Source organism: Nerophis ophidion, linkage group LG17 (assembly GCF_033978795.1).
Source record: "Nerophis ophidion isolate RoL-2023_Sa linkage group LG17, RoL_Noph_v1.0, whole genome shotgun sequence".
NCBI classification, from domain to species: domain Eukaryota; kingdom Metazoa; phylum Chordata; class Actinopteri; order Syngnathiformes; family Syngnathidae; genus Nerophis; species Nerophis ophidion.
The window spans coordinates 3,084,368-3,100,384 of NC_084627.1; the positions used below are offsets into that span (position 1 = coordinate 3,084,368).

At 40.6% G+C, this 16,017-nt stretch overlaps 1 protein-coding gene across 9 annotated transcripts in view; it reads right to left on the bottom strand.

The window, feature by feature from the left end:
* cplane1 (ciliogenesis and planar polarity effector 1) overlaps nt 1-16,017 on the bottom strand; it is a 165,729-nt gene that overhangs the window by 9,440 nt on the left and 140,272 nt on the right. For all 9 annotated transcript variants that reach the window (XM_061875724.1, XM_061875725.1, XM_061875731.1 and 6 more), the window contains 11 exons: nt 12,315-12,848; nt 11,280-11,455; nt 11,138-11,204; nt 11,007-11,070; nt 10,798-10,932; nt 10,630-10,698; nt 10,466-10,554; nt 7,644-7,893; nt 6,632-7,581; nt 6,312-6,441; nt 6,048-6,239 (listed from right to left, as the gene is read on the bottom strand). In XM_061875724.1, coding sequence (XP_061731708.1) covers nt 6,048-6,239; nt 6,312-6,441; nt 6,632-7,581; nt 7,644-7,893; nt 10,466-10,554; nt 10,630-10,698; nt 10,798-10,932; nt 11,007-11,070; nt 11,138-11,204; nt 11,280-11,455; nt 12,315-12,848 — 2,656 coding nt within the window. The remainder of the gene's footprint in view (nt 1-6,047; nt 6,240-6,311; nt 6,442-6,631; nt 7,582-7,643; nt 7,894-10,465; nt 10,555-10,629; nt 10,699-10,797; nt 10,933-11,006; nt 11,071-11,137; nt 11,205-11,279; nt 11,456-12,314; nt 12,849-16,017) is intronic.

Genomic DNA, 16,017 nt, shown 5'->3' on the forward strand with positions numbered 1-16,017 from the left:
AGTAAACATTGATTGATTGATTGATTCTTAAAAGTTCCAAAATTTCCACATTTTTCATCGTATTCAAACTGTTCCAACTTGTAAATATTCAGCCTGTTCAGGAATTGTCTGCTCTATCTACTTCAAGGATTCTAAAAAATTCCCGTATTTCAAACCAATTCTCAATTCAACATGTTACTACTTCAACATTTCTCTACCGATTTGAAAAAAAATCAACACCACCTCATTTACATCAATCAAGGTTTTCTACCATTTTCCCAAAAATTCCCGCTTTTCCCGAAATTCACAATTTAAAAAAAAAAATCCTATTGGAACGAATTGGACATTCTTAAAAGTTCCAAAATTCCCACATTTTTCATCGTATTCAAACTGTTCCAACTTGTAAATATTCAGCCTGTTCAGGAATTGTCTGCTCTATCTACTTCAAGAATTCTAAAAAACTCCGTATTTCAAACCAATTCTCAATTCAACATGTACTACTTCAACATTTCTCTACCGATTTGAAAAAAAATCAACACCACCTCATTTACATCATTCAAGGTTTTATACCATTTTCCCCAAAATTCCCGCTTTTCCCTAAATTCCCAAATAAAATAAAAAAATCCTATTGGAACGAATGGGACATTCTTAAAAGTTCCAAAATTCCCACATTTTTCATCGTATTCAAACTGTTCCAACTTGTAAATATTCAGCCTGTTCAGGAATTGTCTGCTCTATCTACTTCAAGAATTCTAAAAAATTCCCGTATTTCAAAAAATTCCTTTTTTTTTGTGCCTTTTCCCTATTCAAAATGAATTGGCCATTTTACAAACTTTTGCAATTCCCACATTCTTCAACCCATCCATCCATCCGTTTTCTACCGCTTATTCCCTTTGCGGTCGCGGGGGGCGCTGGTGCCTATCTCAGCTATAATCAGGCGGAAGGCGGTGTACACCCTGGACAAGTCGCCACCTCATCGCAGAGCATTCTTCAACCCATTCAAAAACAACTCCACCTTCAACACATTCCACCATCCTGGAAAGTCAAACTACCCTTTTTCCAAGTTGAAATAAATTCTCAGATTTTCCAGAATTCCTGGTTTTCCAAAGCCCTATATCCACCCTTTTTTCTGCCGACTACTCCTTCCACATTTTTAACCCACTTCAAACGTTCCACCATGAAAACATTCCTCTTAATCAGAAAAAAACGAAGTTCTTTTTTGAACAGCTTGTTTGATCTAAAAATCAAAAATGCGCTGTTACAGCTTTACAAAAAAGATGTTTTGCCATGCCACCAATAAGAGAGAGTCTAATCAGCCCTCCTCTTCTCCCATTGGTGGTGTGGCTGAGTGTTTGTTTTTGAACACATGTTTGAAGTTTGCATTTTTGCTGCAAAACTTGCAGCCATTTTACCATGACAGCAGCCAGACTCATGCAACCTGAACGCTCACCTCTTTTGCATTTACATTTTGGTATTGCACAAATGCTGTCACTTATTATGATTCTTTAAAATAGTTACAATAGTCTTTGTTTTTGGGTTTGTCAAAGTTAATAAGAGAATGTGTGTCATATGATGCAATCTGATGTCATGTAATCTTTTTGCAGGTTTGTTCCACCTAAAAAATCTACCTAAAATCTTTGTTCCACCTACTCCTGCATGAGGACGGTCTCGCAAGTGGCTCCTTAACCTTTGTGAACATATGGTGGACATATCCTGTTACAATGCCTTTGTGGTTTTCACAAACATTGAACCCACATGGATCGGCACAAAAGGCTACAGGCAGGTCAAAAGAGGGGAAGTGGCAAAAGCAACCCCAGCCGAGGCAGTGCACAAGTTAAACAGTGCACTTTGTTTACTTGCAGAAAAAGCGGAGTACACTTGAGCACCATTAGCCACAGGCCTACTTGCAAAGACCATCTTTGGTCTGTAATACTGTATATGTTCTCAATCAATCTGGGTGTTACCTTTTTGTGGTTGTATTCTTGTTATTGTTCATGGAATTGTGTAGTCTTATTGATACATTGTTATGCTATAGATACTTTGTTATTCTCTTATTGTTAGTGATATCGTTATTGATGCATTTTAATCACATCATAATCAATGTTATGTGTTATTTACCTATTCAATGCTCCAATTACATGATAACAAATGGGGGGGATTTTGCTAATTTTGCCCAATACTAAACAGTTTTCTTTTACAAAAAGGGCACAAAACATACAAAAACATAAAATATCAACGATAAAAAACTTTTCTATGACAAAAAGGGCAAAAAAACATTAAAGATTAACAAAAAACCTTGGCCCTGCGATGAGGTGGCGACTTGTCCAGGGTGTACCCCGCCTACCGCTCGAATGCTGCTAAGATAGCGTCCGGCACTTCCCGCGGCCTCGAAAGGGACAAGCGGTAGAAAATGGATTGATGGCTAATATCAACAAATAGATTTAAAGTTGTTCTAGAGATTTAAGTGTTCAACGTAAAAAATATAAAATATTTGACTTTTAACACTTTTATGAGTGGGATCCTCAATAATCCAATGGTTTTATAACATTATTTATTAAAAACGATCACTGCTTAAACAGTTATTAATAAATCATAATAAATGTGGTTGTGAATTTTTGACCCATTTAGGGCTCCAACTACTTAAAGTTAAAGTTAAAGTACCAATTGATTGTCACACACACACTAGGTGTGGTGAAATTATTCTCTGCATTTGACCCATCCCCCTTGATCACCCCCTGGGAGGTGAGGGGAGCAGTGGGCAGCAGCTGTGGCCGCGCCCAGGAATAATTTTTGGTGATTTAACCCCCAATTCCAACCCTTGATGCTGAGTGCCAAGCAGGGAGGTAAATGGGTCCCATTTTTATAGTCTTTGGTATGACTCGGCCGGGGTTTGAACTCACAACATACCCATCTCATGGCGGACACTCTAACCACTACACATCAAATATTTGACTTCTGAGTTTTGGAGGGAAAATTTTGCATAATTTTTGTTTAAAAAAAGGGTGTTTCTTTGACAAAAAGGGTATAAAACATAGAAAAACATTTAAAAAAAAATTAAAACAAAAAACTTCACCTTAAATATTTGACTTTTTAATTTTTGGGGGGGAAATATTGCATAGCGTGTGTTTTTGCCATTGAAATATGTGTTGGCATAAACATTAAAAAAACATAGAAACCTTGATATCAATGGATAGATTTGAAGTTGATCTTGAGATTCAAGCAATTAAAGTAAAAAAATAAAAACAAATAATATACGACTTAAGACTCTAATGCAGGGGTAGGGAACCTATGGCTCTAGAGCCAGACGTGGCTCTTTTGATGACTGCACCTGGCTCTCGGATAAATCTTAGCTGACATTGCTTAACACGATAAGTAATGAATAATTCAGCTGGTAATCACAGTGTCAAAAATACCGTTAAAAATACAAACCATTCTCATGCATTTTCATCCATCTATCCGGTTTCTACCGCACCTGTTCAAGAAGTCGGATTAATGGTAAGAAGTATTTTATTTATTTTTAGTTAGCCTCAGAATAACAATGTTATTAAAAAGAATAAGAGACTCATTATACTCTAAAAATGTTGATCTTTCTTAAAATGCATGCATGTAGTTGTATTCAGTGTTAAAAAAAAAAATATATATATATATGGCTTTCACGGAAATACTTTTATAAATATTTGGCTTGTATGGCTCTCTCAGCCAAAAAGGTTCCCGACCCCTGCTCTAATGACTGTGGCTCTTTTGAGTCCTCCGACCTATAATGTTCATAACATTAAAGCAGGCCTGGGCAATTATTTTGACTCGGGCCACATTTAGAGAACATTTTTTTTATCTGGGGGCCGGTTTATCTATTTGTAGGAACACTAATACAAAACCTCACAATAATGTCTGACTGAATGCTAAAAACGTTATGACAGACCGCCTTAAAAAACGGAATGGAATTTAACATTTTTCTATGAGGGATAAAACACTGAATATTGACAAAATATGAACGTCACACCCCCTTTCGATTGACATATACAATCAAGTGAAACGCAACAAAAATGCTACAAACAGTGAAGTATGAACACAAAGGGTACAAAATGAACCCATTTACAATCTGATACATCTGATATTTGCTGAATTTCCGCCAGGGATCAATAAAGTACTTTCTATTCTATTCAATTCTATATATCCCTAAGCTTTAGAACTTTGTTGTGAAAATCTCCTTCTGCGTCTGTAGAAACGCTTCCCGCCCACACTGCTTGGTGCCTCATCTGAGCTGCTGTGACGTAATTACCATAGCAACTAATTAGATGACCATAGTAACTAATTAGATTACCGTAGTAACTGGTATATCATCCATTTGCGCGGATTCCGGTCATTAGAAAACATCACTGCACATCATAATGGCAGCTACACTTTCTATCTTAAATATCTAAAAACATTATTTGGGAATGTCCGGCGGGCCAGATTGAAAAGCGCAATGGGCCGCATATGGCCTTAATTTGCCCAGGTCTGCATTAAAGGATTCCCCGAGGATTAAAATTATATTCTATTCAGGTCTATACAGTATTATGTGCGAGAGATTTCAAAGTGAGCCTTCCCTCAGATAATAACAGAATTCCTAATTTCCTGGAACATATTTTATGGTGTTTACTGCCCAACCCAGTCTCTTGACGATCACACGAGTGGTTTTTCGCTGTTGTACAGTCATCTGGTGCTAACGAGGAGATACCTGCTTCCCATTTTTAAAACCCACTGGTGTAACATATAGAGCAGGGGTCACCAACCTTTTTGAAACCAAAGGCTACTTCTTGGGTACTGATTAATGCGAAGGGCTACCAGTTTGATAGACACTTAAATAAATTGCCATAAATAGCCAATTTGTTCAATTTACCTTTAATAAATGAATATATATATATATATATATATATATATATATATATATATATATATATATATATATATATAAATGGGTATTTCTGTCTGTCATTCCGTCGCACATTTATTTCCCTTTTACGGAAGGTTTTTTAATAGAGAATAAATGATGAAAAAAACACTTAATTGAACAGTTTAAAAGAGGAAAAAACACGAAAAAAATGAAAATTACATTTTGAAAGAGTTTATCTTCAATTTCGACTCTTTAAAATTAAACTGAAAAAAAATGAAGAGAAAAACTAGCTAATTCGAATCTTTTTGAAAAAATTAAAAAAAGAATTAATAGAATATAATTAGTAATTTTTCCTGATTAAGATTAATTTTAGAGTTTTGATGACATGTTTTAAATAAGTTAAAATCCAATCTGCACTTTGTTAGAATATATAACAAATTGGACCAAGCTATATCTCTAACAAAGACAAATCATTATTTCTTATAGATATACCAGAACAAAATTTTTAAAATAAATTCAAAAGACTTTGAAATAAGATTTAAATTTGATTCTACAGATTTTCTAGATTTGCCAGAATAATTATTTTGAATTTTTATCATAATAAGTTTGAAGAAATATTTCACAAATATTCTTTGTCGAAAAAACAGAAGCTAAAATGAAGAATTAAACCAAAATGTATTTATTATTCTTTACAATAAAAAAAATAAAAAAAACTTCAACATTGACTTAAATTGTTTGGAAATAAGAGGAAGGAATTTAAAAGGTAAAAAGTTATGTGTTTAAAATCCTAAAATCATTTTTAATTTAAGGTTGTATTTTTTCTCTCAAATTGTCTTTCTGAAAGTTATAAGAAGCAAAGTAAAAAAATAAATGAATTTATGTAAACAAGTTAAGACTAAGTCTTTAGAATATTTTCTTGGATTTTCAAATTCTGTTTGAGTTTTGTCTCTCTTAAAATTAAAAATGTCGAGCATAGCGAGACCAGCTTGCTAGTAAATAAATTAAATTAAAAAAATAGAGGCAGCTCACTGGTAAGTGCTGCTATTTGAGCTATTTTTAGAACAGGCCAGCGGGCGACTCATCTGGTCGTTACGGGCGACCTGGTGCCCGCGGGCACCTTGTTGGTGCCCCCTGTTATAGAGTAACCGTCAATTAGCCGTGCTAATTTGCCAGTGTGCATTTCTTTGATATTTACTTGGAGAGGTGTATTGGTGGGATGAGGGGGCGTCGTAACCAAGCTGAGTAGAAGATGATAGATGCAGAGATGGCCTCCTTCTGTCAGGGTTATTTGGGTGATAGCGAAACACATCCTCGTCTTCTTCCTGATACCCTTGCTCTACTTTGCTGATGTCAAGTTCTGGTACAAGCTGAAGTGCCTGTGCAGATTCTGAAACACAAGCAAATATTATAGAGCAGTTATCAAAAAATGTAATGTCAAAGTGGAGAAAATGTGACTCACTGGTTACAAAGGTGTTCTTTCTTTGACTGTTTTCTGTTTTCTGCTCTTCAGCCGGGAGAGACAGTCGAACTGTTTTTCTTACAGCCTTCGGAGTTGAAACTGGGGAGACTTGCTCAGGTTGGTAGACCAACTACACAAAACATACACCACTATTAACCTTTGTGCAACCTTAAGATTGACTAGACACAACTACTCTCGGACCATCAACTTTTAAACTGAACATAAGGAACACGTGCAATGTTGTTTTAGGCCCTGGGGGTGCACGAGGTTCAATGTTATACTTGGGTCGATAGATTGGGAGAATATAATCATAAAATTACCTCATTTCCTATTGTGGATCCAGGAAGGTCCTTCTCCAAACAGTCAGCAATGTTCTGCAGGGCAGCCAGCTGAGAATCCAGCTCAGACAGGCGGGATGAAAACCAGACTGCTGTGTTTTTGGATGGAGGACTGTGATCAATTTGTGGCGTTGTTTTGGGATCATGGATGGACGGAGGACTGCAAAGACTGTGATCGATTTCAGGCACGATACTGGGTTTATAGATGGATGGAGGACTGCGGTCAATTGGTGGTCCATTAGAATGGATTTGTGGCGCAGTATTGGCTTTATAGATGAGTGGGGGACTGTGAGGACTGTGATCGATTTCTGGCACGGTGCTGGGTTTATAGATAGATGGAGGACTGCGATCGATTTGTGGCCCAGTAGAATAGATTTGTGGCACAGTATTGGCTTTATAGATGGATGGAGGACTGTGATCGATTTGTGGCGCACTATTGGCTTCACAGATGGATGGAGGATTGTGATCCATTTGTGGTGAAGTATTAGATTTGTAAATGGATGGAGGAATGCGATCTATTTGTGGTGCACTATTGGCTTTGTAAATGGACGGAGGACTGCGATCTATTTGTGGTGCACTATTAGATTTGTAAATGGATGGAGGACTGGGACCAATTGTTGGTGCACTATTGGCTTTGTAAATGGATGGAGGATTGTGATCCATTTGTGGTGGAGTATTGGCTTTATAAATGGATGGAGGACTGTGATATATTTGTGGCGCACTATTGGCTTCATAGATGGATGGAGGACTGTGATCTACTTGTGACGCACTATTGTCTTTATAGATGGATGGAGGACTGTGATCGATTTCTGTCCCGGTATTGGATTTATAGAAATCAGAGTCAGGTGGATTCTCAGCGTAATGTGAAGTGACTCGTTCTTGCTCTTTGCCGGACGAGGTGGGATGGACAGGAGGAGGGTGCACGAGGACACCTGGAACACACCACAAATAATGAGATCAAATCAGGCCGACGGATTATACGTTATATCCAAACCTGATTGCGTGATGGTTTTGACGTTTTGTTCTGGAATTTTGATTGATGGTTGTAAATCCCGAGGGGCAGCATGGGTGTTATTTACGATGGAAGTTGCAAGCACATGAAGCTGGGCAGGTGTGAGTACGGGAGGCGGGGGGGCAGAAGCATCCTTCCTTTCCTGCATTCCGGAGCTAAGAGGCGGCAAATCGTGATGCCATGTACCCTCCTCAATGTCCAAGACGCTCAGGAAGTTGCGACCGACCTGATCCTAAGAAGAAAGGAAACATAAGAGAAGGTTCTGACTGCAATATGTGTGCCTGGAGTCTATTTATGAGCACCAAAACATGGGAAAAGTCAATTTAGAGAAGACAGAGAGAAGACATGGTTGCTTTTAAAGTACATTTACAGGAGCAGGCTTCACCGCATGTCTTAAAATGAATACCCATAACTTTGCTAACTATCCATCAGTCAACTAAAGACAACCTTGCATGATGTTGCTGTTAAAAGATGAGCATAATTGCCACTTCTGGATCTATTGAATGTCAGGTAGGTCAGTGGCTTCCATTCCCTACCTGACAGCATTTTTCCCAAAACATAGGCATTTTTTTATTTCAGTGAATCAGTCCACAAAAATATGTACTGATAATCACAAAACCGTGTATTCCCAGTAGAGCTTATTTGGAAAATCACTTTTAAAATGTTTAGTCTTTGAATATGTTTTGTGATAACTTAGTTACAATTTTCTATCGCAAGACTTGGTGTTTCAATGAGTTCCCGGCGAGCAGACAAAAGCCGTCATTGATCTTACCAAGCTAAAGGCTTGTAAAACTGCACTGTGTAGGATGGGAAGCGACATGAAGGTGTCGGCTTCTTTGCTGTATTGTAATCCACAGGAAGATTTTGTCTTGACCCGAGATCTACAAAACGGAGAGGAAGCAGGGCCTGAACTCCCCTTTAGGCACCTTTTCTTTGAACTGTTTTGTGACCAAAGGCAGCGGCAGTTTACGACCCCCTTCCTTTGGAAACAGCTGTTGCCATGTAATCAGGGATAGTCCAAATAAAAGAGGCGTACAATCTTTCGTCAGAGCGTGCTGGAACACTCTACAAGGGTACAGGTGTACGCAGTCTCCTCATTGAGCCAAATTTAATTCTGTCTGATTCCTTGCTTCTTTGTCTGTTTAATAGATGTCATCAGTGTTTAAACCTGACAGTAAGAAATTTTTACATTGTTCAGTATTCCAATTTGAAGGTGCCCATTTCAGCTTTGACTCTTGGTAGTTAAATTGCCCTAACTAAATAGGCTGGTTTAATTCAAGTGCCCCATTTTTTAAAAATTATGATTGCTCTGGATCGGACAGCTCAGTAAAATAGCTTAGTTGTTTAACCAGAAATATGTTAATATACGTTTAGATATTGGTATGTTTTTTCTTAATGAGGAAAGATGTTAGTCTTTGGTTTTCATGTTAACAAGCGAGTTGGCAGCAGTCAGTCTGTGAGTTTATAGTGGTGGGATTATCAATCATGGTTTTTTGATCATTTTAATTTAAAACCGTAATATTTATCGTCTGAGTTTCACCGCTGTTATCATTAATACTGTTTATCGTTACATCCCTACTATACACACACAAAACCGTTTATTCCCAGTAGGGCTTATTCGGAAAATCACTTTTAAAATGTCTAAATTCTACGGTAAATGCTAGATTTTGAGCACACTACTATAAAATGTGAGCTCTATCGGAATGAAACTGGACTCACTGGTGACGGTGGCAGAGAAGAGGACTGTTGACAAACTAGTGAGCATCCTGGATGATGCCAGTCACCCTCTGCTTAGCGTTATCAGTAGCCAGAGGAGCCTGTTCAGTGCTAGACTGCTTCATACCAAGTGCAGGACTAATAGACTCAAAAACTCCTTTGTCCCACACGCCATTAGACTGTACAACTCCTCTCTGGGGCTGGGATGCAAAACAATAACTGCAATACGTTTTCATAACATGGTCACTACTCCCTACTTTGTCTTGTTATATTCCTATTTTACTGTTATATTTTTATTCCCAATGTTGCTTTTTATTTTTTTATTCTTATTGTAATATTTCTCTATTTTGTTTCCATTTAAACCCCCGTTATTTACTTTTTACTTTTTTTAAATTGATCTCAACTCAGTACACTGCTGCTGGAATTTTAATTTTCCTGAAGGAATCAATAAAGTACTATCTATCTATATAGCTCGATTGGTAGAGCGGCCGTGCCAGCAACTTGAGGGTTGCAGGTTCGATGCCCGCTTCCGCCATCTTAGTCACTGCCATTGTGTCCTTGGGCAAGACACTTTACCCACCTGCTCCCAGTGCCACCCACACTGGTTTAAATGTAAAAATTAGATATTGGGTTTCACTATGTAAAGCGCTTTGAGTCACTAGAGAAAAAGCGCTATATAAATATAATTCACTTCACTTCACATCTATCTATCTTTAACTATAATAGGTTAAGTTAAAGTTAAAGTACCAATGATTGTCACACACATTGTCCTCTGCGTTTGACCGATCCCCTTGATCACCCCCTGGTAGTTGAGGGGAGTAGTGAGCAGCAGCAGTGGCTGCGCCCGGGAATAATTTTTGGTGCTTTACCCCCAATTCCATCCCTTGATACTGAGTGCCAAGCAGGGATGTAATGGGTCCCATTTTCATAGTCTTTGGTATGACTCAGGCGGGGTTTGAACTCACAACCTACCGATCTCAGGGCGGGCACTCTAACCACTAGACCACTGAGTAGGCATAATAGGGACTACTTTCTTTTTTTTTTTTTTTTTAAATAGCGCTAACAAAATATCCAGTCTAGTTCCTTACCACATTCCTTTCCTCTTGCGATATCAGGATGTCAACTGTTTCTCGAGGACGGCTCTCTTTGCGCAGGTGTAGTTTCTCTGAATGTTGTACTGAGTAAAAGCACACAAGCACATTTTTCAATGGTAGTTGCGTATAAAATGTGAGTCGTTATCCTTGTGACTCACTGTTGGCCGTAATGGCCGCTGCAAACGCTTGGGTGGACACAGCTTTATCCACCAGCATGGGGGAATACTCTGGAAGACAAACACACTCTTTGAAGACCACCTGGACGTGTTGGGTGCCGTTAAAAGGAGGCCAATGAAAAACATTAAGACATTTGTTTTAAAGCTCACTTGGGTCCGTGTTGGTGAATGCATCGAGGCACTCGGGGGGTCTTTTGCACGTGGCGGCGAAGGCATGAAGCTCAGCTGAAGTCGAACTTGCTTTGGTCAGTAACACCCGACCAGTAGGTAAAGATTTGATACAGCCTGAGGGAGGGGGAAGGTGGGCTTTTTAGATGATATGGAGAATTCTGACAACGGCAGAACCGTTTGGCACGAACCATGTTGAAAGGTAACATCTCTTGCAGGAGTCTTTTTCTCTGCAACAATTGGCTCCTCTTTTGGCTAAATATAAATGAGTATTTAAAATTGAACAATGACAGTGCTTAGAATGTTTATTCGATATTTCTACCTTTTGTGTAATAATGACGGACTCATTTTCTTTTCTTGCATCCAATGCCCTCTCTCTCCTCTTCTGCCTGCACACACAAAAACATCCCAATGAAAACAATCGAAACGACAACTCATTGATATCAAAATAAAGTCGATGTTGCCTCTTGCTGGATCCCGAGCTGGGTGTGGCCCCTTTGTTTGTCTCACTGGGGTCGTTTACTCTGAGCAGCTGGAGTCGAGCCTCCTCAGAGTTGCGCCTCCCCGCCACTAAGCCCGTCAGCTCCTCCAAGGACATGAGACGGGTCCTTTGGGACAAGCGAGGCGCTGGGGACGACATCTGTGGCGAGAGACAGAAAGACGGGTAAGGGCCAGGGGTGTCCAAACTTTTTTCCAGTGACGACCACATAGAAAAACAATTTGAAGCATGTGCATAGTGGCCACTTACATGCATTTTGTACATTCAAAATGATCAAGTATGACACATAGAATGGACCTGCTATCCCCGTTTGAATAAGAAAATCTCATTTCAGTAGGGCTTTAAATAAATATTAACAATTTTTCTGTACAAAGTTAACATACATGTTCTTATCTTCCTGACACATACAGTATTAGGTACCAGTTTATGAGCCCAGCACTAACGCATTGCACCATGGTTGACAGTTGCAACATTGAGGAAATTGTTTCCATTATATTTTTGGGGCGGTATAGCTCGGTTGGTAGAGTGGCCGTGCCAGCAACTTGAGGGTTGCAGGTTCGATTCCCGCTTGTGCCATCGTAGTCACGGCCATTGTGTCCTTGGGCAAGACACTTTACCCACCTGCTCCCAGTGCCACCCACACTGGTTTAAATGTAACTTAGATATTGGGTGTCACTATGTAAAAAAGCGCTTTGAGTCACTTGAGAAAAGCGCTATATAAATTCACTTCACTTCACTTATCAGTGACGGAGCAAGAAGAGGCTTAGAATGTCTACATTAAAATTTTAAAAATTTAAAAAGCACAGATCCTCAGCCATTTTTTTGTTTTCAGGTCCCACTTTGGGCCAGATCCATTTCTTCTGTGGATATCATGTTGTAACCAGAACGTGTTTATTTTGGCTTAAGAATGTTTTGCTAGCCAATACAAAAAAAAAACGAGCTGGCCCAAGGGCTGCACTTTTGACACCCCCTGGACTACGATATCTGTTGGGTTACTCACCGTTCTTGAATTAGAGTCCAAGTATAGAAGCTGGGGCTGAGGGGATTCTCCCAACGGGACAACAGGAACAAAAAGGGGCATCGGCGGTGATGGTCGTCTGGAGAGTGTGAGGTGTTCTTGTGGATCAGGCTGCAAGTGCAGCAGACGAAGGCCATGTGTCGACGCAGGCTGCTCGGATCCCTCGAACGTCTGATACCTCGAGGCGGCCTCAAAGTAGGGTATGTCCCTAAATCGGAGAAACCTTTTGGCAGCTTTTCTTTTCTTGTGTTTCTTCCTTGACGCAGCTCTACTTGTTGGTTCTACAGGGGCCGAGTTTGGAGCGTGTGGCGCCTGAGGCTGCAGCGGGACGTTCTGCTGTCGCTGGAGTAACTTGAAACCTAAGGCTTGGGATGAAGGGTCGATATTAACGTTACCGTTATGCGGTATCACGGGGGTGTCAGTGGTGAGAAGTCCTTGAGTGGATGGGATGAAGTTCTTGTTTTCCCTACTTTGAACTTCTGGCGACTCTGCTTGCACAGAAAGGGGTTGGAATCCCTGAAATGAGAAAACACTTTTGATTAGGCTTTTCTTTGATTTTCAATATTTATAATAAAAGACATGTGCAAAAGGGGGCTACTCCACATCTAAGGAGATGTTCTAGTTCAGTGTTTTTCAACCTTTTTTGAGGCAAGGCAAATTTTTTTACTAAAAAATCCGGAGACACACCACCATCAGAAAACGTTGAAAAATAAAACTCCACCAGGTCCTCGTGCCTCATTGAGTTTGTTGGTGTTTTCCTGTGTGTAGTGCTTTAGTTCTTGTTTACAATGTTATTTTGGTGGCCCTTCCTGTTTTGTTGGTGTTTTCCTGTAGCACTGTCATGTCTTTGAGCGCTATTATATATATTATATATTATATAATAATAGACTCCCTTTTAGACCAGTTGATCTGCCGTTTCTTTTCTTTTTCTCCTATGTCCCACTCTCCCTTGTGGAGGGGGTCCGGTCCGATCCGGTGGCCATGTACTGCTCGCCTGTGTATCGGCTGGGGACATCTCTGCGCTGCTGATCCGCCTCCGCTTGGGATGGTTTCCTGCTGGCTCCGCTGTGAACGGGACTCTCGCTGCTGTGTTGGATCCGCTTTGGACTGGACTCTCGCGACTGTGTTGGATCCATTGTGGATTGCACTTTCACAGTATCATGTTAGACCCGCTCGACATCCATTGCTTTCCTCCTCTCTAAGGTTCTCATAGTCATTATTGTCACCGATGTCCCACTGGGTGTGAGTTTTCCTTTCCTTGCCCTTATGTGGGCCTACCGAGGATGTCGTGGTGGTCTGTGCAGCCCTTTGAGACACTAGTGATTTAGGGCTATATAAGTAAACATTGATTGATTGATATTCCGCGCCCCTGCAAGGCTATTGATGTTTGTATTTCTATTTTGTTTTGTATATTGTACAGGATTGCTTGTTATTTTTATTGTATAGTAGTCTGTTTATTTCAATTGTTAGTTTTTCCTTTATTATAAATGGGTTGTACTTGTATAGCACTTTTCTACCTTCAAGGTACTCAAAGCGCTTTTACACTACTTCCACATTTACCCATTCACACACACATTCACACTGATGGAGGGAGCTGCCATGCAAGGCGTTAACCAGCACCCATCAGGAACAAGGGTGAAGTGTCTTGCTCAGGACACAACGGACGTGACGAGGTTGGTACTATGTGGGGATTGAACTAGGGACCCTTGGGTTGCGCACGGCCACTCTCCCCACTGCGCCACGCCATCCCACGACATACCTCTTGTGTTATTAATTTTTCTCATATTTGTTCCTACAACTGCACTTTAAGTTGGAGTCTTTAATCTCGTTTATGCAAATATAATGACAATAAAGTCTATTCTATGTTCTTGATATCCTTCTTTGTGTGGACATTGGTGATTGTCATGTCATGTACGGATGTACTTTGTGGACACCGTAAGTTTTTGCTGTCGTCCAGCATTCTGTTTCTGTTTACTTTGTAGCCAGTTCAGTTTTGCTTTCGTTTTGCATGCCACTGCCTTGTCCTTTCCCTTTCATTCATTTTTGGTTTAAGTATTACATACCTTTTTACCTGCACAATGCCTTCCGCTGTGGTCTGTACATAGGATCCCTTGCAGCACTAACTCTTCCGGGACGCTACAATATACACCTCTGCTACCTCCAACCCCGCCCCCTCCACCACCACCTCAAACACCCACCCCCCTTCCCCATCTCCCGAATTCGGAGGTCTAAAGGTTGGCAATTATGCTCCAGATGCCATTTTACACAACAAATTAGATGGACATTTAGAAAAGCATAGAGGTCTACAACTTTTTAGTGTGAGGCTGGGTCTAGGAAATTGCTATCAAGACCGCTTGTACCGTTTGGGGTCGCGGGGGGGTGCTTGAGCCTATCTCAGCTGCATTCGGGCAGAAGGCGGTGTACACCCTGGACAAGCCGCCACCTCATCGCAGGTAGACAGATAAACAACATTCACTCACATTCACACACTAGGGCCAATTTTAGTGTTGCCAATCAACCTATCCCCAGGTGCATGTCTTTGGAGGTGGGAGGAAGCCCGAGCCCCCGGAGGGGACCCACGCAGTCACGGGGAGAACATGCAAAGTCCACACAGAAAGATCCTGAGCGCAGGATCGAACCCAGGACCTTCGTATTGTGAGGCAGACGCACTAACCCCTCTACCAACGTGGGTATCAAGACCCTCCTGGATAAACATGCATCAATTTTGCTCGGGTAAGGTTGCATTTCATGATTTAACTATGCGCCTACTGTCATGTTTGTTGCTGTTGTAGTGTGTTTTCCCCCATCTTTATCAAAATATAACAATAGATGTCAACATTGTGTATGTCAGGTCTATTTAACTACATAATGAAGAGCGCTGCAGTTTAAGAGCCTGCACAATGCGTTCCGCTGTGGTCTGTATATTGGAATTACAAAAAACCAGCCTCGACTCATCCGACACATTCCGACTTTTACAAAGCAATTAACTACCTGCTGCCACCTACTGACATGGAGGATTTTTTGGACCAATTAGGTGAAGTTGCATAATTTCCTTACGGCACGCCAGACAATATCTCACGGCACACTATTGTGCCGCGGCACAGTGGTTGAAAAACACTGTTCTAGTTATTGCAAACTAGTTCAATAAAGCAAAAATCGGCTTCAGTGACGACCTGGTTGAAGATGTCATGCATGTTTTTCTGACTGCACACGACGTCATCCCACGTTCTCTTTTATTTAAGCCAGGTGCACACACACGATGAAGTCATTCCGAGTGTAAAGGCGAGCTCAGCACACAGCAACGAGCACAACACAACACGGAACGTCATTGCGATGCACAAGCAAACATGACAGCCGTATAAGCGATGCACCCTAATGAAGGTAAGTCAACGCAGTGTGCGTAATTACGCACGCGTGTACGGACCCGACACTGTATTATACTTCCAGGATCGGTGCCAATACTTAAAAAAGGGTATTTAAATACATTCCTAATTAGTGCGCAAGTTTTCCTTCGTGATGCCACTATTGTATTCCGGGATTGTGTCCGCCTCACGATAAGGAAATCACCGACACCAATGCGGCTTTCTATATGCAGTTCCCGCTTGTATTCCATCACGTGACCTATTCCCGGAAGTGACAACCGGTGGTGGTCAACCAAGCTAAAATGGGTGTTGTACAACAAGCA